At 45.7% G+C, this 20,867-nt stretch overlaps 6 protein-coding genes across 9 annotated transcripts; 2 read left to right on the top strand and 4 right to left on the bottom strand.

The window, feature by feature from the left end:
• Positions 1 to 95: 95 nt before the first annotated feature.
• Positions 96 to 8,212, top strand: zgc:162472 (uncharacterized protein LOC553495 homolog). Of its 2 annotated transcripts, none has more exons than XM_037265302.1 (27): positions 96 to 228; positions 844 to 1,049; positions 1,127 to 1,688; positions 1,782 to 1,888; positions 1,957 to 2,016; positions 2,091 to 2,258; positions 2,335 to 2,468; positions 2,552 to 2,646; positions 2,728 to 2,782; positions 2,865 to 2,996; positions 3,102 to 3,326; positions 3,399 to 3,462; positions 3,525 to 3,726; positions 3,804 to 3,919; positions 3,984 to 4,278; positions 4,386 to 4,520; positions 4,679 to 4,715; positions 4,792 to 4,893; positions 4,958 to 6,353; positions 6,487 to 6,608; positions 6,686 to 6,777; positions 6,894 to 6,957; positions 7,165 to 7,279; positions 7,352 to 7,430; positions 7,521 to 7,600; positions 7,679 to 7,901; positions 8,058 to 8,212. In XM_037265302.1, the coding sequence occupies exons 2-27, from the start codon at positions 850 to 852 to the stop codon at positions 8,160 to 8,162; spliced, it is 4,965 nt and encodes a 1,654-aa protein (XP_037121197.1). In that variant the 5' UTR covers positions 96 to 228; positions 844 to 849; the 3' UTR covers positions 8,163 to 8,212. The 2 variants fall into 2 exon arrangements, with proteins under 2 accessions (XP_037121197.1, XP_037121198.1); XM_037265303.1 differs by having other exon boundaries at positions 6,487 to 6,615; positions 6,672 to 6,777; positions 7,521 to 7,587; positions 7,744 to 7,901.
• A 2,006-nt stretch (positions 8,213 to 10,218) lies between these two features.
• On the bottom strand, positions 10,219 to 13,256 carry arid6 (AT-rich interaction domain 6). 3 transcript variants are annotated; one of them, XM_037265310.1, is made up of 6 exons: positions 13,104 to 13,256; positions 12,623 to 12,764; positions 12,456 to 12,508; positions 12,272 to 12,369; positions 12,050 to 12,209; positions 10,219 to 11,622 (listed from the first exon to the last, which is right to left on the bottom strand). In XM_037265310.1, the coding sequence occupies exons 1-6, from the start codon at positions 13,110 to 13,112 to the stop codon at positions 10,363 to 10,365; spliced, it is 1,722 nt and encodes a 573-aa protein (XP_037121205.1). In that variant the 5' UTR covers positions 13,113 to 13,256; the 3' UTR covers positions 10,219 to 10,362. The 3 variants fall into 3 exon arrangements, with proteins under 3 accessions (XP_037121205.1, XP_037121206.1, XP_037121207.1); XM_037265311.1 differs by having other exon boundaries at positions 12,623 to 12,775; positions 13,104 to 13,233; XM_037265312.1 differs by lacking the exon at positions 13,104 to 13,256 and having other exon boundaries at positions 12,602 to 12,724.
• A 3,762-nt stretch (positions 13,257 to 17,018) lies between these two features.
• Positions 17,019 to 17,508, top strand: LOC119131548 (histone H2B-like). The gene has a single exon (XM_037266079.1). It carries the CDS (start codon positions 17,024 to 17,026, stop codon positions 17,396 to 17,398), a length of 375 nt encoding a protein of 124 aa, XP_037121974.1. The 5' UTR covers positions 17,019 to 17,023; the 3' UTR covers positions 17,399 to 17,508.
• Positions 17,509 to 17,745: 237 nt separating this feature from the next.
• Positions 17,746 to 18,307, bottom strand: LOC119131183 (histone H4). The gene has a single exon (XM_037265392.1). It carries the CDS (start codon positions 18,138 to 18,140, stop codon positions 17,829 to 17,831), a length of 312 nt encoding a protein of 103 aa, XP_037121287.1. The 5' UTR covers positions 18,141 to 18,307; the 3' UTR covers positions 17,746 to 17,828.
• A 206-nt stretch (positions 18,308 to 18,513) lies between these two features.
• On the bottom strand, positions 18,514 to 19,042 carry LOC119131181 (histone H2A-like). The gene has a single exon (XM_037265390.1). It carries the CDS (start codon positions 18,984 to 18,986, stop codon positions 18,600 to 18,602), a length of 387 nt encoding a protein of 128 aa, XP_037121285.1. The 5' UTR covers positions 18,987 to 19,042; the 3' UTR covers positions 18,514 to 18,599.
• A 1,252-nt stretch (positions 19,043 to 20,294) lies between these two features.
• LOC119131182 (histone H2B 1/2) lies at positions 20,295 to 20,866 on the bottom strand. Its single transcript, XM_037265391.1, has one exon. The coding sequence runs from the start codon at positions 20,800 to 20,802 to the stop codon at positions 20,428 to 20,430; it is 375 nt and encodes a 124-aa protein (XP_037121286.1). The 5' UTR covers positions 20,803 to 20,866; the 3' UTR covers positions 20,295 to 20,427.
• Between the last annotated feature and the right edge of the window lies 1 nt (position 20,867).

Below are 20,867 nucleotides of genomic sequence, written 5' to 3'. Positions count from 1 at the left end.
GTCTTGTTGGAAATGATCCAAGATGTAGCAATATTAATTTATTCTACTAAAAAAACTAATGTTTAATCGACCGAAATCTGCGACTACATTTCCCATAATGCACCTCGCGGGCGAGGAAATATTCCGTCATTGCCAACATGGCGGATTAGCTTCTGGTGTTCTGTCAGGATCCTTTCCCTCGTCGATTAATGGCTATTTATTCCTCACTGACGAAACTATAGTCGGCAGGTAAGTGTTCAGAAAACCGTCGAATATCAACGATAAAATCCTTTTTGGTTTTGCGTAACTTAAAGACGGAACACGATAGAAAGGCTCACACCACCGCAGTCGTTATCATGTTTGTTGGAGTTTTATCTTTAACTTCTCCATACCTATTTCCAGTTCGTATATTTAATGTATATTTTGATTTTAGTTGTCAACGTTTTCTTAACTCAAACCAACAGTGGGGTGTTTATGCTCTTTTAAAAGCTCTCACGAGCTAGCTGACCGACAATGTCAATATTGCACCAAAACACGTAAAACAGTAGTGAAATATTACTCACAAAAGTGCATACGGTCATATTAGACAAAGAATGAATAAATGTCAGTTTTACAAATGCCATATTAGTGTGAGTGGTAATGGTGCAATGTTATTGTGAAGACAAACTATTTTCTAACTTGCCACAGACAGTAATGAGTTATCATGCTGGGGAGGGGAAAAGGTTATTTGGGCCCGACATTTTAATTTAGTGGCATTCACTTTTGTTTCCATTTCAATTGTGTTTTTCTTGTCTTGAAAAGCCATTCAGTTGGATGACATTCCAGTGTGATCCAGTTGATTGAAGCATCTTGTGAAACGTTCAGGTCCCGATGTTTCGCCGCTCGAGGTTTAGTGTTCGTCCCAATGTGGGCGGGGTCGGGAGGACGGCGGCTTCGTCGCAAGAAGCCGCACCGTCAAGTCAGGAGGCCAAAGGGGCTCCTCCGAAAGATGTCGAGGAGAGCGTGGCAGCCTCCACGGTGACTGACAGCAAACCCATTGATGCGCCTGAGGCTAAAGCTACCACCGTGAGGTGAGTTGGTTATTTAGTTAATTAGTTATGGTTTCAGGCACAATTGGTTAATGTAGACATCTTTGTGTCCTGATTAGTGATGGAAACGATCCAAGTGGGGATGGCACCAGCTCCTCAGCGGCTGTCCAGAGGAGGAAACGCTTCTCTGCCAAGCCCAGAGTGGCCCCGGGTCGCCTCGCTGCCATCACTCGAACGGCAAAGTCCACTGCCAAGGTGGACTCTAAAAGTCCCCCGAAAGATTCAGAACTTGAGCCACAATTTGAAACTCAAGCGGCACAGTCCGGGGCTCCGACGCCGCCTGAGCCCGAACCTGAGCCTGAACCAATCGTCGCCTTTTCTGGCGATTCAGAACAAGCAGCTGCCATCTCTGCTGACCACTCTCCAAAAGGAATAAAAAAAACAGACAAGGCTTTGGTTCCGTCAGACGATGAGGTCATCAAAGTTCCCCCCAGGCCACCGGATAAAGAAGCGACGGCAGTGTCGGAAAAAGCCAAGACCCTCCTGTCGACAAAGAGCGACAAGTCGTTGATTCCCCGATTCTCCCTGAGTCGACTTTTGAACGACCCGTCGGACATTCAAAGGATGGAAAAAGCTCTCAAACTCCGCAAAATGCTCAGACAGGAGATGCGGAAAGAAAAGGTTTGTTTTTGGAATCCTTGTTTCTAATTGGTTACACACAAAAACCCAATGTAAAACTCCAAACAAATCATATTTGGACCAATCACGTTGCAGCGTGTACAGAAAGCAAAGAGGAAGAATGACAATGAATACACTTTGGATCCCTCCAAAATGACCATGAGGGATCTCATCCGCTACCTGCCATCGTCCAACCCTATGTCGTGAGTGCACCTTGCTCGTTTAAGCTCGTTTATTTGCTTTTTTGTGACCCGCAACTGCCGTATCACAGCTACAGTTTAGAGGACGACGCTCAGGGCAACAAGACTACGGTTTCCCCAAGCAAAGAGAAGTGAGTTCACATTCGAGTCCGCCCGAGTCCACGCTCAAGGCTGGGCAAGTTTGAACTGGCTTTTCTAACCCCAGATCGACAGAAAGAGTGCAGAAATTGAACCCGGAAGTTGTCCCGGAGACGAGAAGACAGGCGGAGGAGGAAGAGCCAGCAGCAGCAGAGGAGGAGGAAGAAGATGATGCAACGATGATGCCGCGGGTCAAAGTGGCCGAAGACGGCACTCTGATCCTGGATGAGGAGAGGTAGGTGCACTGATACAAAAAAAAAAACCCCGAGGCATTCACTGTAAAATAAATTGTGAGTGCTTGTGTGTCCCAGCTTGACAGTGGAGGTCAAGCGAACCAAAGGACCGAACCCGGCGGAGGGGCGTGACCCCATTTTCGAGCGCGGCTCCACCACCACCTACTCCAGTTTCAGGCCGTCCGCCTACTGCAAGCCTTGGACCAGCGAAGGTTGTAGCAACAGCAATTTGTGGCCAAGCAAAAGTTGCGTGCATCTTCGAGCTTGCTTTTTCCATGTCTCCCAATTCTCGCAGAGACAGACATGTTCTTCCTAGCGATCAGCATGGTGGGAACCGACTTCTCCATGATCGGCCAGCTTTTTCACAACAGAACCCGGGCGGAGATACGGGTCTGTCAAGAAGAGCGTTGCTGTGTTTCGTTGACGTAGTCATATATATTTTTTTCCATGTGTGCGTGTTTAAACTTACAGAACAAATTCAAAAAAGAGGAGCGACAGAACTCGTGGAGAATCGACAAAGCTTTCCGTGAGTATCCCATCAATATCGATGCCAGATATTTTTTCTCAGAACCTCCCAAGATGACTCGATGTTGCCGTTTGTCCTCCAGGAGAGCGACGCAAGCTGGACATCGAGTATTTCACGAAGCTGCTGGAGAAGATTCTAGAAGTCCAAGCCAACAGGAAGAAGCTCAAGTCGCTGGTGAGGAAGAACTCACAGAGGAGCTCAAAGGTTGCAAAGAGTGAGTGCACACACCGCTCTGTGAGAACAATGGCTCTTCCTCGAGCCTCGTTGGGGACCTTCTCTGCCAGTCTTCCTTGCTCTTAGTTATGATGCTCCACGACAGGCAAAGAGTTTCTGGACGATCTCCTCGACAGCGAGGAGGAGGAAGACGAGGAGGAGGAGATTGATGATATCTCGAACTCGGAGGCGGAGGACGGAGAGAAAGAGAACGACGAGGATGGAAAGGTCCTCGCCTCCAAGGCCGGGAGGAAACGCAAACGGAAGACTGCGGAGGGCGTCTCGGAGCTAAAGAGCAAAAGCAAAGCGGGTGAAAAGAACAACGGAGAAGGTTTGTCAGAGCAGAGCCATCTTGTTGAACCGCACGTTTTGTTGTATTGCTTGATTGCTTTCGTCCCCTCAGACGATGCCTGCACACCTGTAGATGCACAGGCAGCCCTTCCTGAGGATCAACCCGATTCACAAGTGTAAGGAAACTTGTTTACAAATATGAAATGTTCTTCCGAATCTAACATCGCCATTTGACCAGGTGTGAAATTACGGACAAATCGGCCGAGTGCACGACGATTAAACCCGCCAAACTCTCACGAGGCGGCGCGGCCAAACCACTCCTGCCCCTCGGCCGAAAGTGGAGTAAGAAGCTCCCACCCGGTCCGACCGCCGCAAAGGCAGATGACGACGTGTCGGCGATAAAGGACGGCGGTGTGGCGGACGAAGCCTCGAATGAGCAGGTGACGAGTCCAGAGCCGTCTTGAGTACGCTTCCAGCCAGCTTCACCTCTCTGAAGTTGCTAACTTTTTTTTTTCAGATGAACAAAGAGACGCCACCTGAAGGAGTCGATGAGAAGGAGAACGGTGATGATGATGATGGCGGTGTTTCCTCTGGTGATGAAGATTACACCGCTAAACCTGCAAAACCCACTCGGTACATCCTCAACTTGGTTACTCCACTTGGAGCACTTCTAAGAGAAGGTACCACTGTCTCGCAGGTACGGGAGAGTCCCCAAGCCTCCCAGCCTCTTAAATTACCCCGTCAAAGAAGAAGGGTCCGCCTCGAAACCTGAGCGAAAGCGCACCCCCAAGAGGTCCAGATCTGCAACGACGCCCTCCACCGCCCCGTCGTCCAAAAAGTCCAAACTTATTACCCTGCGAGCATCCCAGTCTGAATCCAGCGAGGATGAAGACGAGCAGCGCCAGCAGAGAGATGAAGAAGAAGCCTTTGTGCCCGCCTGCCTTCGCTCCCCCTTGGTTGTCGTCCCACAGGTGGACGAGACAATGGAGGAGGTGCCAAACCTTTTTTTATTTTGGGTCACAAATCAGTTTCATCACGACATCATTTGTCTTTGCATGCTTTCCATAATCCACCCCCTCCTCCCTCCCGTCCCATATAGCTTGATATCTTGGGCAACATGTCTGATGTGTTGGACATTTCCCAAGAGGGACTCTACCCCAATTCCCTCTGTGAGGGGGACAAAAGTGAGACAGGGCCACCTGAACCGTGCGTGCATCAGTTGGACCTCCTGGTTGTAAGTGTCTCCTGCTTAGAATGTAGTTCCACAAATTTCAGAAAAAAAGAGAGCCCTCGTGTATTTGATTTGTTTCAACGATTCCATCATCCATCCATCTGTTATTCCAGTGGATTTCAGTCTGACAAAGCCTAATAAAAGTCTCGCTTGTCTTTTAGGACGTTATTGACTTAATGTCTCCCGAACACACCCAAGGTATGTTGAGGCTCTTTTGCAGTGTTCCAGACGCTAATGTTGAAATTAAACGTTGTAAATGTTTTTTTCCCCTCAGTGTCCGAGGTGGAGAGCTACAACGAGGCTGCTCGGACCTTGCTGGCCATCGGCAACGTGTCTCACCCCTCTCGGTCGGAGACGCCGCCTGACCAGACAACAAGTAAGCGGTGTTAATCCTACTTCAAGCACTGCGGCGTTACAATCAAATCGTGTCTTCATTGCAGAGACCGAATCGGAGAGCGTGAACGAGACCGACAAACTCCTGGAGGAAGAGATTGCGGAATTCATCGAGGAAAACAGCTCCAGCCAAATTCCATTTTCATTAACAGACGACGGAGTCGGTCGGACGACGGAGACTCCCACCTTAGAGCCCACAGAACCTTCACCTCTGACTCCAAATGCCGAAAGCGTGCAGAATTACTCGGCTGCAGTCGCAGAACCACAACCCGAAGAGTCAAACACACCTTTGCTACAAGAAAGTGGAGATTGTAACACTGCCAGTCAAGAAGCACTTAAATCTCAGAAAGCGACCAGGAGTCGGTTCCCAAAGGTCAAGCCAAAACCAAACCTTTCACAAATAACCAGAAGTACACAGCCTAAACCTCAGACTGCGAAAGAAACTCGCCCGTCGCCAGATCTGGAAGCCACTTTGAAATCAACAGCTGAAGTCGAACCACGGCCAGCATCTTTAGAGACACCAGAATCGCCTTCTAGTGAGACCACGGTCAACGTATCAAGTGACGCAAAGTCCGCAGAAGCTGATGCCCTTGAAAGAGGTCCCAATTCTGAAGCAGCTCTTGAAGTCCAAGCCGAAGCCTCAAAGACAGCTTTGCTCCTAGAAGGTGGACCAGTTGACACTGCCATGCGGGAAGAATCAAAAAGTCAGAAACCAGAGGAACCGACTCACAGTGAGAAGGAAATATCCGGACTTACCACAAACGAGACAAAGTCCAAAGATTCTGACGCAGTTGAAAGTGGTCGGAATAATGACCAGGAGGCATCTAAAGCTGCTGTCGCCCAACCCCAGGCCGAAGAATCAAATAAATCTTCGGACCAAAACGACAGCACCATGCAAGAGTTACCCGAAAGTCTGAACCCGAGCAAAGTTGTTTCCAGAAGAAGTCGATTCGCAAAGGTCAAACCAAACCTGCAGATATCCAGAAGCTTGCCGTCTAAATCTCAAAGCACAAAAGAACCAAGCACATTGTCGGATCTCGAATCCACTCGCAAAGCAACAGCTGAAGTCAAAGCACCTCCGACTTGTTCCTCCGCGCAAGAACCAGGCCACGGTGTCTATTCTTCACCCAAAGTCCGACCCAACTCGGCGTCCGCCGCTCGGTCAAAGGATGGACTGGATGAAGCCTCCAATGTAACCTCAGACTGTCAAACAGTGGAAATGTCCACGTTGTCCATTATTGAAGCTCAAACTGGTGAAAATCCAGCAGTGGGCCAGGAAACAACGGCAAACATCTCTCCTCAGCAGGACACGATGACGGCGACTTCTTTAAATTCCACAGCTGACAGCCTCCCGTTAAACATCACAAAGCCAGATTCAGGCCGGGAGAGTTCTGGAACTTCTGAAGCAAATCCAGTGAGCGGAGAATCTCAAGCCCCCAAATGGTGAGCAGAATGTTTTTAAAAGTCGTGGAACTCCAGACTATCACGAGATCGACTCCATGTAACCATCATTTGTCGCCTTCAAAAGTTACTAACATGAATTTGCTATCTGAAAATTCCCCTTTTGTCCTGACAGCACCGACGAGACTTTGTTGCCCAAAACCTCCGCGATGAGACGAAGCAGGCTCGTTAAACCCAAGCCCAACGTCGGGCGCGGCGCTCGGCAGTCCCGACAAGCGGCGGTCAAAACAGGAGCAGGTTTGACACCCTCCATCGGGAAAACTTGCTCATAGAGTTTTAGAATTTTTAATTCTGTTTCTGTCCTGGTCCTCGAGGGCAAGCGACTGTCTTGTCGAAGCCACTAGAGGGCGCTGACAATCAAGTTCAGGCTGCCTGCGCTACATCAGAGAGTTTGGCACCAGCCCAGGTCGCAACTTTATTTCAATCTATTTGACCTATTTAACAAATGTCAGACTTTCTGTTAAGCGTTTGAATTTGGAATCTGGAGTGTTGGTTTCTGTCTCACCCAATGTCCGTCCACAGGATGATTCGGCGTCAAGCACCGGAGCAAACCAAGCATCTGCAAGTCTTACAGTATTCCCAGACAGTAAGTCAAGTAACTAAGTATTGCCGGAGCCCCAAAAATATGATTTTACAAAATAAAAGCCTGGAAAATTTGTGGTTATTGTTGTATTGGTCACGCTAAGAACTCGCTTTTGTTCGTATTTTAATTGAGACTGAAGAATAATGGCGTGCGGAATGAATGTCATTGTTATCGCACCGCTTGGCTCTGAAACGAGTTCCGTCACCTCAGCGCTGCCACAGGCGTCAGACACGGACGAGCCCTTCTTCATACTGTCCCTGACGGAAGTCCCGCTGGATGAATCTCCTCATCGGCCCCCCCGGGCGGAACCATCAGCGCAGCACAGGTCAGAACTGTCCAAAATGGCTGCCGTGGGATACCTTGCGTGGATTATGATGGTGCTTCTTTGTCTTCGCAGCCATGCTGAGGAGAGTGCGGTTGCAGGGCCGAGCCGTTCCCCACCTAGCGTCCTTTGTGAGGAGATGGCTGTCGCCACGGTAACAGTGGAGCGCTGGCATTGCAGGATTTTTGTATGATGGGCTGGGCAGGCATTTCTAAGTCCATTTTCTGGTCTTCTATTTTCCCAGAGTGAAGTCACAGAACATCCAGGGCCACTTGCAGGAAGTGAAGACACGACCACCTCAGCTGTTACAAGTTCTCCGCAAAGGTGATGAAAGTTCAAGACAACAACAAGACAGCAATTAAGCAATATCACACAGATTGTTCACGTTCAACTTTCCCATAGGGGACCCAAAGGCCTCCTCTCCTTCCTGACGACGACAAGCAGCGCTGCCCGGTCCGAGTCACGTCGAGGCAGAGTGGCTTCGCGCCGACCGAACGTTAGTAAAAGTATGCCCAGAAAGCGGGCGGCGGCCTCCCAACCGGAGACGACACAAATCAAAGCGGAGCCCGAGTCATTAACAATGGCATCGCAAGCATCAGCTAGTCCCTCGCTGGCTTCAACTGAGGTAAGCAGTGCTCAAGAGCGCCATCTGCAGGCTCGTGAAAAACCTCAGTGGCATTTATTCCCCCCGTTTTTGCGCTTTACCTTTATTTAACCCAACGGAGAACAGATTCTCAATTTTATACAGCGCTTAGCTAAAACTCTTGCGCGTGTGTTGTAGGTTTCGTCGTGTCGTCACGGCGACGGCGTGGCAGTCCAAGAGGAGCCCACCGACGTGTCCCAGTACTTCCTAAGTGACATTTTCACCGAAGTGAACGAAACGTGACACGCACTCATTTACCTTCCGTTACCTTTCGTTTCCAACATGCACTTCTCCAAAAAGTTTTTCAGCTTTGGGTGAACTTGTTCCCTTGACTTGTTATGGTTCCATTTAGGTCCATCTGAGCCCAAAGCCCAATGTCGCAAACTTTTTGTGTGTCTTGCATTCTCAATGTGCAGCATTTATTTATTTTTTTTGACGTGGGACCGCAGACTGTGTAATAATGTGAAGCAACAGCAACCTCCTCTTCTGTGCCTTTTTTTAATTTATTTTTTTTAAAACAGGCCTTTTCAACACAATACACATAAAACCACCTTTCATTGAGCTCAACGAAACTTGAGCTAATTATGCAATTGAATGCAGATAAAGTTTTGTTTTGGTTTTCCTTTCCTGTAACGCCTGACTAAATAGTTCCTTTACGTTCCAAACAAACCCCAAAACAGGTCTACAGGTGTTTTCCGTACCCAGTTTCGACTTTACAAAACAAGCTAATTATACTGCCGCTGCTAATTGGCGGCGCCAAACATGACCACATAATTGGCTTTGAGCTACTTTTCACTATGTTGACCAGCAGGGCTGAGTGAGCGTGTTCAAATCTATTTATGGCCTTGCGACTGTAGGAAATCTTAGATCTTCACTGCGATGTGGCAGCAAAATGTTATCGCAGGTTGTCAGATTGCCCGGTAGTGCCTAAAACAAGCACGCAAAATCTGATCATGTCAATAAATAGGCTTGCGTAACACCTAAAAAAGTGGTTGTTCCTTCTATACCTTGTTCCTTGTATGTATAAAGCAAAAGTGATAAACAAACAGTGCATAAAATTGCAGCATGGCATTTAGCCAAAGGTACAAATCCAGTTCTCCACCTATGCCCGGATACAAATAATGTCTCCTAAATTTCCCCTAAAGCTTAAAATATTCTGTCAAATCTGTCTGTAACATTCCATTGAGTTTCAGCAAAACATATTTGGAATATTTGATCCTGAGTCTGATACGGCAGATGTTTTTTTGTTTTTAATCTGGTTTGCAATCATAGCCAGCATGGTAACAAAAACAAAACAACTCACCCATGCTGTAATTTGGTACTGGAAAATGTCGTAATCTTTACATATTTTTACAAATGACATGTTTTTTCCAAAAAGTATGGCTTGTTTAAATAGGAGGACAAATGGCCTTTTACTCACGCAAGGCGCCAACATTTCTCGCATTGTCGTTACCAAGGGAGAAACTTCAGACGAGACGTAATTACATATTGGCATCAGCGACCTGTTGGTTCTGTTTCCCAAGATTGGTCTCTTTGTGGAAAGGCAATTAAATAAGGCACAAGCTGTTCTTACAAACAAATCTTAACGGCTCATTCACATGAGTTTTGTTTTGCCGAATGGCCAGAATTCCGGCTAACAATCGTGAGAAGCTTGTGGACGTTGATCCAAAACAGTTGACGTCCATTTTACAGTTTTAAATATGATAACAAAAAAAATACCAATGACGTGTATGTCAACTTCTCACTTTAAAGGAAGTAAAACAAAATCAAATATTTTTTTTTTCCCTCAGTCTGCCATTTAGTCAATAGAAATAATTAGATCATTTTAATTGATGTCGCACAGGAAAAATTCAATCTTTTGTTAGCTCAGACCGTGAGAAAAAAGATATAAATAATACTTTTAAATGCCACGGAAGACAAATGAAATAAGTTATACTTTAATACCATTTTTTTTTTCCCCCATGACACAGATGGCGAGCCAAAACCATCCCAATTGCTTTGTTACTTCATATCCTCATAGCGTGTTTATTTGCATGTGTGTGACAGAAGATTAGTATTATTCAAATAAGGCGGCGGCGGCGGCGGCTTCACAACATAGCTCAAGTGAGGTGTGTATTTTGACGCCACTTGGCACGAAGCCAGCTATCAGTCAAATGCTCAACCTTTATGATTCCCACATTGTTTTTTTTTTTTATATGCAACTTAATTGTTGCTATGGTTTAGGTGTGGTGCGCAATTACTCGTCTTGTGAAAGAGCGAGAATTTTCCGTCCTCTTAGAAAAACAAGACACAAGAAGAGGACTGGATATTTGGCCTTTATTTGAAACGTGACTCTTTCAGTTGCCCATTCTGTCATTGGAATGTTAAACAATTGAAGGAGGAATACTTGTTAGTTTAAATGTGGGTAAAAAAAAAGAAAATACAAAAATCCCCCCCTCCATGGTCACGTGGAGTTGGAGATGATTTTCTTGAGCTTCATCACCTCCTCGCTAGTGAGGTGCAGCATGGAGGCGGCCGAGCTGGAATTCATCAGTGAGTTCTTTGCCTCCGCCGCCTTCCGCCGATTGGGCTCGCCGTCTCTCTGATGGCTCGTTGTTACCGAGAGATCGCGCGGAACCGGACTGGGGCTCCTGGGCGCTTGTTTGTCTTTAGCGGAGGCCTCCCAATAAGACGGCGGTTTGAGGCCGCTCGATGACATCGTCACTTCTGGCTGGGAAAACCGAGAAGCCTCCGGAACGGCGCTGGCTTTCAAAGGCATTGCGAAGGTGGTGAAATGATTTTGGCTGGGGATGTGGCGAATTGTGGGTGTCAGGATGTTTGGACTTGGCTCCTTTTTGTCCGGCACCCTGAGGTCTTCGATGCTCCGCCGATGGAAGTCGGGGTGAAAGAAAACCTGTCCCGGGTGCAGGTACTTGTTCTGTTGCGACACCTCCTGCAAGAGGCGAGGTAGCTGCTTGGGGTCGTAAGTCGCGCCCGGGGGGCCGTAGGTCCGCAGCCAATTGCGGAACACGGACAGGGGGATCTCGATCTCCATTTTTCCGTGGTTTCCGGGAGGCGGGCAAGGCTGGATGTTTGGTTTCTTTGCCGCTGGACCCTCGTCTTGCACTTGGTACTCTGTCGGACTCTGCTTGGTGAAGCAGGTGCGACCGTCGGCCCTCGTTGTCAGGGTGCTGTCAAACTCTGGACTACTGCTGGAGGTGAGGTCCACCACAAAGTCCTCCCTGGCCCTGGTGAGGTACGGCGCGGCTCCAACCTCCACTGCCTGGTCCGGCTTCTTGGCGCCGTCCTTCCTCGCTACCTGCGAGTGCAGCCGCGTGTACAGCGAAGAGGGCATGTTGAGAAACTTTGGGTTCTTGCTGGCCATGGGTGGGGAGAAGGACGATTTTGGATTCCCATCCATCCTCTGACTCTCAGCTTTAATACTCAGATTGAGAGGCTCGCTCAGTCCCGACGACGACTTGTACTGCTCGGCCAGGAAGCGCAAGTGGTCCAAAGGCCTCACTCGTTCCGTCTGAGCCGGAGCGTAGGCGGGGAAGGTGAATTTGGGCGGGGGGCCCGTCTGAGGGCTGTGTGGGGTCATCATGGAAGGTGACATGGGAACGTAAGGCGGCAGCATAGCGCCGCCTGAGTGATAGCAGTTGGGATGTGGCAGTTGGAGAGGAAAGACGGGGTGAGGAGGACCTGGCTGGAGGTTGGGATGATTCTGTGGGAGAGCAAAGTGCTTCATTTAGTCATACCCCACTAGCTTCTCTGGTGACCTAGTCTGCCTCCATCATCCTCTGATTTGATCAAACCGGAACTACAAACCTAACCACAAACATACTCGACAGTCTATCATTAGTATTAACCAAGAATTTAGTTACGCAATCACATACTGAATGAGGTTAATCTATAATTGCAGGTTTCTCTATCAATTGCCTCCCTGGTAAATTCACACGTAAGGGCGTGACCCGGTTGTTAAAATGTTACGCTCTGGACATGTCCGCTTACCTCTGGCGCTATTCTGCCTCGACTAAACTATTATCAGACATCTACCGATACTAATCCGAAACCCGGACTCAAAATGGAGCCCATGCCCCATCCGCTTTAAACATCTTTCTTCTCCCCCAGAAAGAAATAACGTGACCAACCTGATGGTGCATGGGCAGTGACATCATCTTGCGTTTGAGCGCCCTTGCCTCGATGTCCTCCTCCAAGCCGTAGCCGTGGTAACGGTAGTGCTCGACCACATGCGGCGACACCACGTTCATCTGCATTCCCTTCAGGTGGCACTCGTAGGCCAGCAGCAGTCTATTCCAGATAGCCGCATGTCAGTTTCCAGATTGAATTGACCCCCTCCCCACTTGACTCACTTCTCGTAATGGCGGCGGGTGCAGGTGGCGGCGCTGGTGCTGCGAGGGTTCCCTCCTAGCGAGTTGTAGACCTGCTTCCAAAGCTGTTGAGACGTCACCTGTCCAGAGAAAAGCCCCATTAGTCGTCTCCACGTTACACGACAACCCAAAAAGGTGCTTCGTGACTCAAAGCCATAAAACGTACCTGGTGATAACCCCCCAAGTCTCTGACTGTCTTGAACATCACAAATAGATCGACTGGAAGAAAAGAACAACGGCACCTTAGAGTCGATTCAATCACAATAACGTAATCATATTTGATGTCAATTTTTTTTTGTTCAGTCTACCAACAATTTCAAAACACTCAAGTACTTTGTTTGAAGCCCAGATGAGGGATCCTCTCGATGGGTGTGTCTCGCTTCTTCATGAAAAGGTAGAGATTGGTCAGAAAGGCCTCCTCGGTCATGCCCATCAACTCCTCTGGGACCCCCAGCTGAGCCTTGGCTCTATGTGCCTAGGAAACATCAATATTAAAAAAAATACTGATCAATCCCTTCCCTAAAATCCTAATCCCAAATCCTAACCCAAATCTGCAACCTATCCTGAAGCCCGATCTTGCAAACGTAGCTCTAATCCATACCCCTACTCCAAATCATAATCCCGAAGTGTAAATCCAAATCCTAAATCTATCCCAATCCTAACCCCAAACCTTTTCTCCAAATTGTTAGCCTATTCGAAGTTCAAAATGACTTAGGAAATTGTGATATGAGGCCAAAACAAATCCTAACCCAACATCCAATCCTAACCCTCAAATGATTCCATGCAAAAATCACATCAACCTTCCTTTACTCACCATTTCCATTATGAGCGTAAATGAGGGTACCAATTAGTCAGCAGCATCCGAAAGCACTGCAACACACAAGCACCCGCACGCACGTACGTCCCGGCGGCTGTTCACAAAATATTTGACAGGACGACAGACAGAGGCTGCTTATTTCAACGTCCCTCCGTTAAGATTTCGACGGTTCGACCGGTTCGACCAGCTACCAAACAAGTGCAACGCTGAAATCGACCACACGGCACAATTTGGCTCAAGAAGTTGTTCAACTGGCCCAAATCGAGTACTGGGTCTTGTTCGGCGGGCGGGTCACTTTACGCGAAGATGTTCACGGAAGCGTTTGATGAAATGTGAAGATATTTTACAGAGCAAATAACAGAACGCCACGCTGATATGTAGGCGTATTGTTTGCGTGTAAACGAGAAATGGAACATTTTAACTGAGGTTAGATTGTTGGACATTCTATTTCAAGATTTATTATTTCATTTGTCACAGGATCAATCCTGTTGTAAAGATTTGTTGCTTTGAAAAAAAAGCATCAACAAGCAAAATTAAGTTTAGTATGTAATATAAAAGTTAACTACAAACATCAGACAGAAAAATAAAAAAAATAGTACAATACAAAAGAAAAGAAAAAAAATTGGATTGATAAAAAAGAAAATAAAGATGGGAAATTCAAAAACTGAAAAATAATGGAAAATTAAAAAGGGAAAAAAGAAATGGAAAATTGAAAAAAATGGAAAATAACAAAACTAGTAAATAAATAAAAGTTAACACAAGATCAAAAGAAATACTAAAAATGATTACTAAATGTTCATGTTGATATAATCAATATTTCTGGCAAAAATGGAAAATTAAAAAAAAAAAATTAGACAATAGCAAATAAATAAAAAGTAATGCAAAAAGTCAAAAGAAATAACAAAATGATGAAATGTTCATGTTGATATAGTCAATATTTCCATCACAAATTCATCAACTTTGATCATTTTCTTGGGGTAAAGTTTGAAAAGTGATCTAAAGATAAACCAAGTCAAATTGAAAACTATGCGCAGTCCCTGAACATTCCCTGATATTTATCTATCGCTGATATTTATCTATCGTCAGGCATACATGTCGAGACGTAATTTCATCTCATGCGACCCGGCTGGTTCAACAGGAAGCAGATTTGGTGAACGTTAATCAGATAAATTGCAAAGACGCGCCATTCCGCTGGAATGATAATTACGTAGGCGTGCTTTGACTCGGGATAAATATAACATTCAGTTGCTCTTGAGGACATTTGGCAAAGGTCAAGATTCTTTTCACGCCCCGAACACTAATCAGTTACACTGCTATTATTAACCTTACTAAATAACACACAAATAGACATTTTCATTCAAAAACCATTTTTGTACAAATTATTTGAGTGTCAACATTTCTTAAAAAAAAAATTTAGAGGTCACGAAGTCTCAGCAAAATGACTTGTGGTTATGCAAGCGTGTCTTTGTTAACTCAAACCACTGCTCAGTGAAACAAAGGTGGCATTGATTCAGAGAAAAGTCGAAATACGAAAGCCACACTTATCCATCTTCAGCTCGGCATGCCAGAAATGTTATATTGGAAACGATGATGTCATAGTTTTAGCAGTCGCTCGTCCCCCTAGTTTTTGTCGTCCTCGCGTTAATGTAACCTCAAGTGAGCCAGAAAAATCGAATTGATGTCGTTGGACAAGTGTGCACACCCTCTTATTTTATTCCGGGCCGCACAGAAAGATTAAAAACGAGCGTTCAAAAGTTCAACTTTGCAAACACAGCAGCACAGCACAGCCCCCAGGGTCATATGCACTCACAGAATGCCAAGGTGACAGCAAATTTGACTTTGTGGAATAGCCGGCTCCGGAGCACAAAAGCTCTCACATCATCGACTATGTCAAGAATGGCGTCGGCCCGCGTTTTGATTTCACATGTCCATGTTACCATCATCATGACACCTCGATAAATTCTCATTCAAGAGTGCGCCTTTAATTCTTCCGCGTGACTCGTAAGGCGAATATGGATACAAAAGTTTTATTGCAGTTCCTTGAGAGGCACTTGGCTGTGTGCTTCTCAAGAAAATAGAATTCAATGGTGACAATGGCTTTGGGTTTTTTTCTTCTCCACCTTCCTTTCTTCACATGATGAAGGTCATGCTAATTTCACTCTAATTGCAGCATTTAACCAAAAGAACGGGGCGGTTCCCATTACCTGCTGAATGTCGGGCACGCCCCAGAACAAACTAATGACAACGTTAGCTTTTCATCACACTTTTTGTGCAGCAGCACTGGCGTCAAACCTTTTTAACGTTTTCCGTTCCTCATGATGCAACTGTTGTTTTATTGATTTTTTTTTTACTTTATTTTGACAATACACAGAAGATCAAGTTGGGACAAGTTTTTGAAGTAATGAATAGCAAATTGCCATGTAATTGAAGATTTGCTTAATTGCATCCGTCATAAAAAGACGCCGTCACGCCACATTCCTGGGACGGTAATTTAGGGTTTCAGCAGCGGTGTTATTACATTGACGCATTTCTGCCCTGAGGGGAACCTCTGTGAATTGTTCTGAGGGCGGGGCCTTCATCCCACGGTGAGAAAGATGATCTTAATTACGCTGGATACGTTCCAGACCAACTGAAATGTGGACATGCCAACGTGAAGTAATAATTTTTGACGAGTAACATACTGCAAAGTCGTCCGAACGAGTCGGTGAAGTAGTTCAAATGTACTGCAAATTTGTATTGATAAAGTCATTCAAATGCAGTTGTTTCAACATATTCGGTAAACTTGTTTGAATGTTTTGGTAAAAACGTAGGCTAAATGCTAAAGATATAGCATTTTCCCCCATAATGCATGTGCAATTGTGTACGATACATATACTTACCAAATGTCATGTTGCTAAATTTTGAGGGCTGATTAATTTGTTTTTAAATCTGGATAACATTACCGTAATTTTCGGACTATAAGTCGCACCGGAGTATAAGTCGCACCAGCCATAAAATGCCCAAAAAAGTGAAAAAAAACATATGTATATAAGTCGCTCCTGAGTATAAGTCGCCCCCCAACCCAAACTATGAAAAAAACCGCGACTTATAGTCCGAAAATTACGGTACTTAAAAATGACTGCTTTGAACAAAGATGGCAGACTTCCTTTGCGTTTACAGGCTTGGCCAGCAAGCAATCGCCTGATTGGCTGAGATCTGAGATAGGATAAATGATTGTATGGCTAAGATTGCTTATAAGCCCAAGCTAGCATCAGTTTAAGGAAGTGAGGTGAGTCACATAATGATCTCATGACAGTCATAGCTGCCTAAGGTGTAGCCGCACATTATCATTTGAAAAATTGCTTTAATTGGCCTCTTGTAATAATAACAGCCTTTTGTTCAAATAGCTACATTCAGTGTCATTCTGTGTCGTTATGCCGCTCCCAATTCCAAAGATACACAACTGCCTTAGACAACGCAATATTTCACAATGGACAAATGTTGTTATTCCAGTGCTTTTCAAATAAAGTGTCCAGCCATTGCACAGGGTGCAGTCCTGTTAAATCGTCCCATCTGTCAGCATGAACTTGACTCATTTCTTACAAGTAAAAACGAGACGCAAACGCACACAGAGCAAGAGCGACGTCCTAGCCAAATGATTAAGCGCCCAATGAGCAACAAGCAGGGATCCAGTCCACCCACCAATGAGAAAGGAGCGAGGTGGATTCAGCAGTCCACCAATGAGGAACGAGTGTGGCTCCGGTCCAATGAGGAACGAACGTTGTCACAGTTGTATTCGTGTTAGTAATACAAGAGTCAAATGCAACAGTCCAGATTCCAGCCAATCGCAGAGTGGCGTTCGCACAGTTAAATTTGCATGAGGGCGTCCATAAGAACACAGGCTCCTCAATTCAGATATCAACCCGTTGTGATCCAACATGCCTGATGCCGTCAAGTCAGCACCCAAAAAGGGCTCCAAAAAAGCCGTCTCCAAGGCCCCCGGCAAGCCGGGCAGGAGAAGAAGGAAGGGAAGGAAGGAGAGCTATGCAATCTACGTGTACAAGGTGCTGAAGCAAGTTCACCCTGACACTGGGATCTCATCGAAAGCCATGAGCATTATGAACTCGTTCGTCAATGACATCTTCGAGCGCATCGCTTCGGAGGCTTCTCGTTTGACTCACTACAACAAACGTTCCACCATCTCGTCCAGGGAGATCCAAACCGCTGTGCGACTCCTGCTACCCGGCGAGTTGGCGAAGCACGCCGTGTCCGAGGGTACCAAGGCGGTCACTAAGTACACAAGCTCCAAGTAAAACACCCCGCTTTGGTGTGCAACAAAACGGCTCTTTTAAGGGCCATCCAAATCATTTTTAAAGAGTGACTTCCGTCAATTCGCATGCTCACAGAATACCAAATATACAAATTGTTAGTTTATTATACTTTGCAAAGATATGCAATTGAAATCCGATGCATTCCATTTGAAATTAAACTAAATTTTATTAGACACTATTACAATCTGCGGACCTGAGAGAGGACATTTTGCCCCCCTTTCCTTCATGCACACGTCATCTTGTGCAAGTAGGTCAAATATATTCATTCATGCGGTGAGTGAACTGTTGCAATACTAGCATGAGTTCTCACATGACAGACATATTTTTGTATGAATTGTAGGAATGTTAACCTTAAGGACAAAGTGTGTGGCCCTGAAAAGGGCCTTTGGGTTAGTTGATTTCAGCGCAACGTCTAACCGCCGAAGCCGTAGAGAGTACGCCCCTGCCTCTTGAGAGCATACACAACATCCATGGCGGTGACTGTCTTCCGTTTGGCGTGCTCGGTATAGGTAACAGCGTCACGGATGACATTTTCCAGAAAAACCTTGAGCACACCACGAGTTTCTTCGTAGATCAGACCAGAAATACGCTTCACACCGCCGCGACGAGCGAGACGTCGGATGGCGGGCTTGGTAATACCCTGGATGTTATCGCGGAGAACTTTACGGTGGCGTTTAGCGCCTCCTTTCCCCAGCCCTTTGCCTCCCTTTCCTCGACCAGACATTTTGCTATGCTTGCCGTAATACCGTAATAATTACTGACTAGTCGTCGGTGCGTTTATAAGCAAAGATGCGGACCTGAGAGAGGACAGCTAACCCAATTCGAGGCGTCATCCAGTAGCACTTCCCCCATGCATTGCCCAAACAATTTAGTCTGTAGCCACAGTAACATACAATAAAGTCTTTATTTAAACACCGCTTCCATTATTAATCGTGGACGTCCACGTGATAATCGGAATTATGTTTAACTAGTTCGTATTTCGGAGCGATTAGTCTGCGTTACGGTCAAGTTTGTTGGAAAGGGGTTTGGCAGGACATTTGTAAACAATAGTATAATTTCAAGACGTTCTTGATGAAGTTCAAAGTAACAAATGGTTATTTAAGTCATTAAAATGTACTCTTTATGAAGGAAATGATTGGCTCTTAAAAGAGCCGTTGGGACTTGGTGGTTGAGCTCTCAATCTTTATTTCGACTTGGCAGTCTTCTCGGTCTTCTTGGGCAGAAGCACGGCTTGAATGTTGGGCAACACGCCACCCTGGGCAATCGTCACTCCACCAAGCAATTTGTTCAGCTCTTCGTCATTACGGACGGCCAACTGCAGGTGACGGGGGATGATTCTGGTCTTCTTGTTGTCACGGGCCGCGTTGCCAGCCAATTCCAGAATCTCAGCCGTCAGGTACTCGAGCACCGCCGCCAAGTAGACGGGAGCACCCGCACCGATACGCTCGCCATAGTTGCCTTTGCGAAGAAGCCTGTGAACACGACCTACTGGGAACTGCAGTCCAGCACGGGAAGAACGAGTCTTCGCCTTAGCTCTAGCTTTGCCACCGGTTTTCCCACGTCCAGACATATTTGGGTATATTTCGGCTTTGTGTTTCACTAACACGGGTAGTGCGGAACACGGAGTAGCATATATATACGGGCCTCTGCTGCCCGTTGATTGGTTGGCTGAAGCGGAGAATCGGTTGTCCAATCAGCAGAACCAGAATCCCCCCTCCCTTTCTAAAGGTAACGTCATAAAGAATACACAAGATGTCATTATTACGCTCCTGACGTGTTGGGAAAAAAACAAATCGACTGCTTATTGCGTGTGTTTTGTTTCTTAATAAAATCAAAATTCACACAGTAATGTTGATTTGATGACTACATTATTTAAATAATGTGGAATAAAAGAGATGTCGCTTCAACTAATTTGCTCTTAGTTTCTACAATGTAATGAAATAATGTACTCTGCCATATTAATTGTTGCAAATAATAAAGAGCATTAAGACCGACCACTTAGCTTGCATATTTGTTTATTTGTGTGTATGCATATATCTGTTATATTTAGAAAAAAAGCACCGTAGATTATTTTTTTTGGGATGAAAATGGACTGTTGACTTCCTGTTTGACGTCACTCCAAACACCAACACACCTGATTCAAATGAGCAGCACGTTCAGAACCCATCCGGATCTGCCGGTGGGTTGCAACCGGGGGACAGAAAACAGACAGCACCAGGGTTCCCTAATTGCCCCTTTGATACATAAAATGTTTGAGTTATCTTGTCACTAATTTGCAGCAAGCAAACAAAAATAGCAGACTCGGAGCTGCCCACCTACCAGGTACCAGCACACACACACACAACATGCGGACAAAAACCAAAAGTCTGCACAAGGTGGCTACTTTTTGTGATTTGAAAGGTTTTGGGCATTGTTTGTTCACTTAATTTGTATTTTTGGCATTTTCTTTCGAGACAAATGTCAGATGCGAGTCATGTTTTTGCATTCGATTTCCTGAGCACACATTGCACTTGTAAAACAATTTGTTGCTTAACTGCTTGATTTTTGTTGTGATCATTTATTTATTGATTTATTTGACGTAAAAAGAAAATGCAGGGACGTTCATTTAAGGGACGCTTTTTATTGCCATTTTTTTATCGTACTATCTGAACAAAACCTGATATTACAGACATTGACTAATTGTGGAGAACGAGATTTTATACTTACTATAAACATAGCAATTACGCCGTGGATTTTAACAATTTTAATGAAAATACAAATATCTATAACACTAAGGTTATAAAAAATGCGAATTGGCAATTCGATGATGAGTCAACCCATTATCCATCTTTATTGTATAAAATCGTTGTGGGTGATGTTGGCCTCATTTACTTGGTTTCAGATAATAAAAAAAACAAAACATACACCAATACAAACAACCTGATAAACAGTATGACAGAAATGAACCAACTCTTGCGAAATAGTGTGTGGCTCTTAAAAGAGCCTTTGGGTCGTGGCGAAACCGGATCAGTCTATTTGGAGCTGGTATATTTGGTGACCGCCTTGGTGCCCTCGGACACGGCGTGCTTCGCCAGCTCGCCTGGCAACAAGAGTCGCACGGCGGTTTGAATCTCTCTGGATGTAATGGTGGAGCGCTTGTTGTAGTGCGCCAGACGAGAAGCCTCCGAAGCGATGCGCTCGAAGATGTCGTTGACGAACGAATTCATGATGCTCATAGCCTTGGAGGAGATTCCGGTATCGGGATGCACTTGTTTCAGCACCTTGTACACGTAGATAGCGTAGCTTTCCTTCCTGGTCCTCTTCCTTTTTTTACCAGCCTTGCTAGCAGATTTAGTAACGGCTTTCTTCGAGCCCTTTTTGGGCGCGGCTTTTGCAGGCTCGGGCATGGTGGTCAAGATGTCAGAGACAGGGGGGATTTCAGGTTGGTCAGGGATGCAGTTGGTGTATTTAT

Source organism: Syngnathus acus, chromosome 12 (assembly GCF_901709675.1).
Source record: "Syngnathus acus chromosome 12, fSynAcu1.2, whole genome shotgun sequence".
Taxonomy (NCBI): Eukaryota; Metazoa; Chordata; class Actinopteri; order Syngnathiformes; family Syngnathidae; genus Syngnathus; species Syngnathus acus.
The sequence above is the reverse complement of the archived record's forward strand: the minus strand, read 5'-3'. Positions and strand labels throughout refer to the sequence as shown.

Coding starts and splice junctions, on each gene's coding strand:
- LOC119131183 (XM_037265392.1), bottom strand. CDS start 18,140: ATGTCTGGTCGAGGAAAGGGAGGCAAAGGGCTGGGGAAAGGAGGCGCT.
- LOC119131181 (XM_037265390.1), bottom strand. CDS start 18,986: ATGTCTGGACGTGGGAAAACCGGTGGCAAAGCTAGAGCTAAGGCGAAG.
- zgc:162472 (XM_037265302.1), top strand. CDS start 850: ATGTTTCGCCGCTCGAGGTTTAGTGTTCGTCCCAATGTGGGCGGGGTC. Junction 2,017..2,090: donor GTTTCCCCAAGCAAAGAGAA/GTGAGTTCACAT, acceptor TTCTAACCCCAG/ATCGACAGAAAGAGTGCAGA. Junction 3,327..3,398: donor TGAAAAGAACAACGGAGAAG/GTTTGTCAGAGC, acceptor TCGTCCCCTCAG/ACGATGCCTGCACACCTGTA.
- arid6 (XM_037265310.1), bottom strand. Junction 12,509..12,622: donor TCATCTGGGCTTCAAACAAA/GTACTTGAGTGT, acceptor CTTTTCTTCCAG/TCGATCTATTTGTGATGTTC. Junction 12,370..12,455: donor ACTTGGGGGGTTATCACCAG/GTACGTTTTATG, acceptor TTCTCTGGACAG/GTGACGTCTCAACAGCTTTG.
- LOC119131182 (XM_037265391.1), bottom strand. CDS start 20,802: ATGCCCGAGCCTGCAAAAGCCGCGCCCAAAAAGGGCTCGAAGAAAGCC.
- LOC119131548 (XM_037266079.1), top strand. CDS start 17,024: ATGCCTGATGCCGTCAAGTCAGCACCCAAAAAGGGCTCCAAAAAAGCC.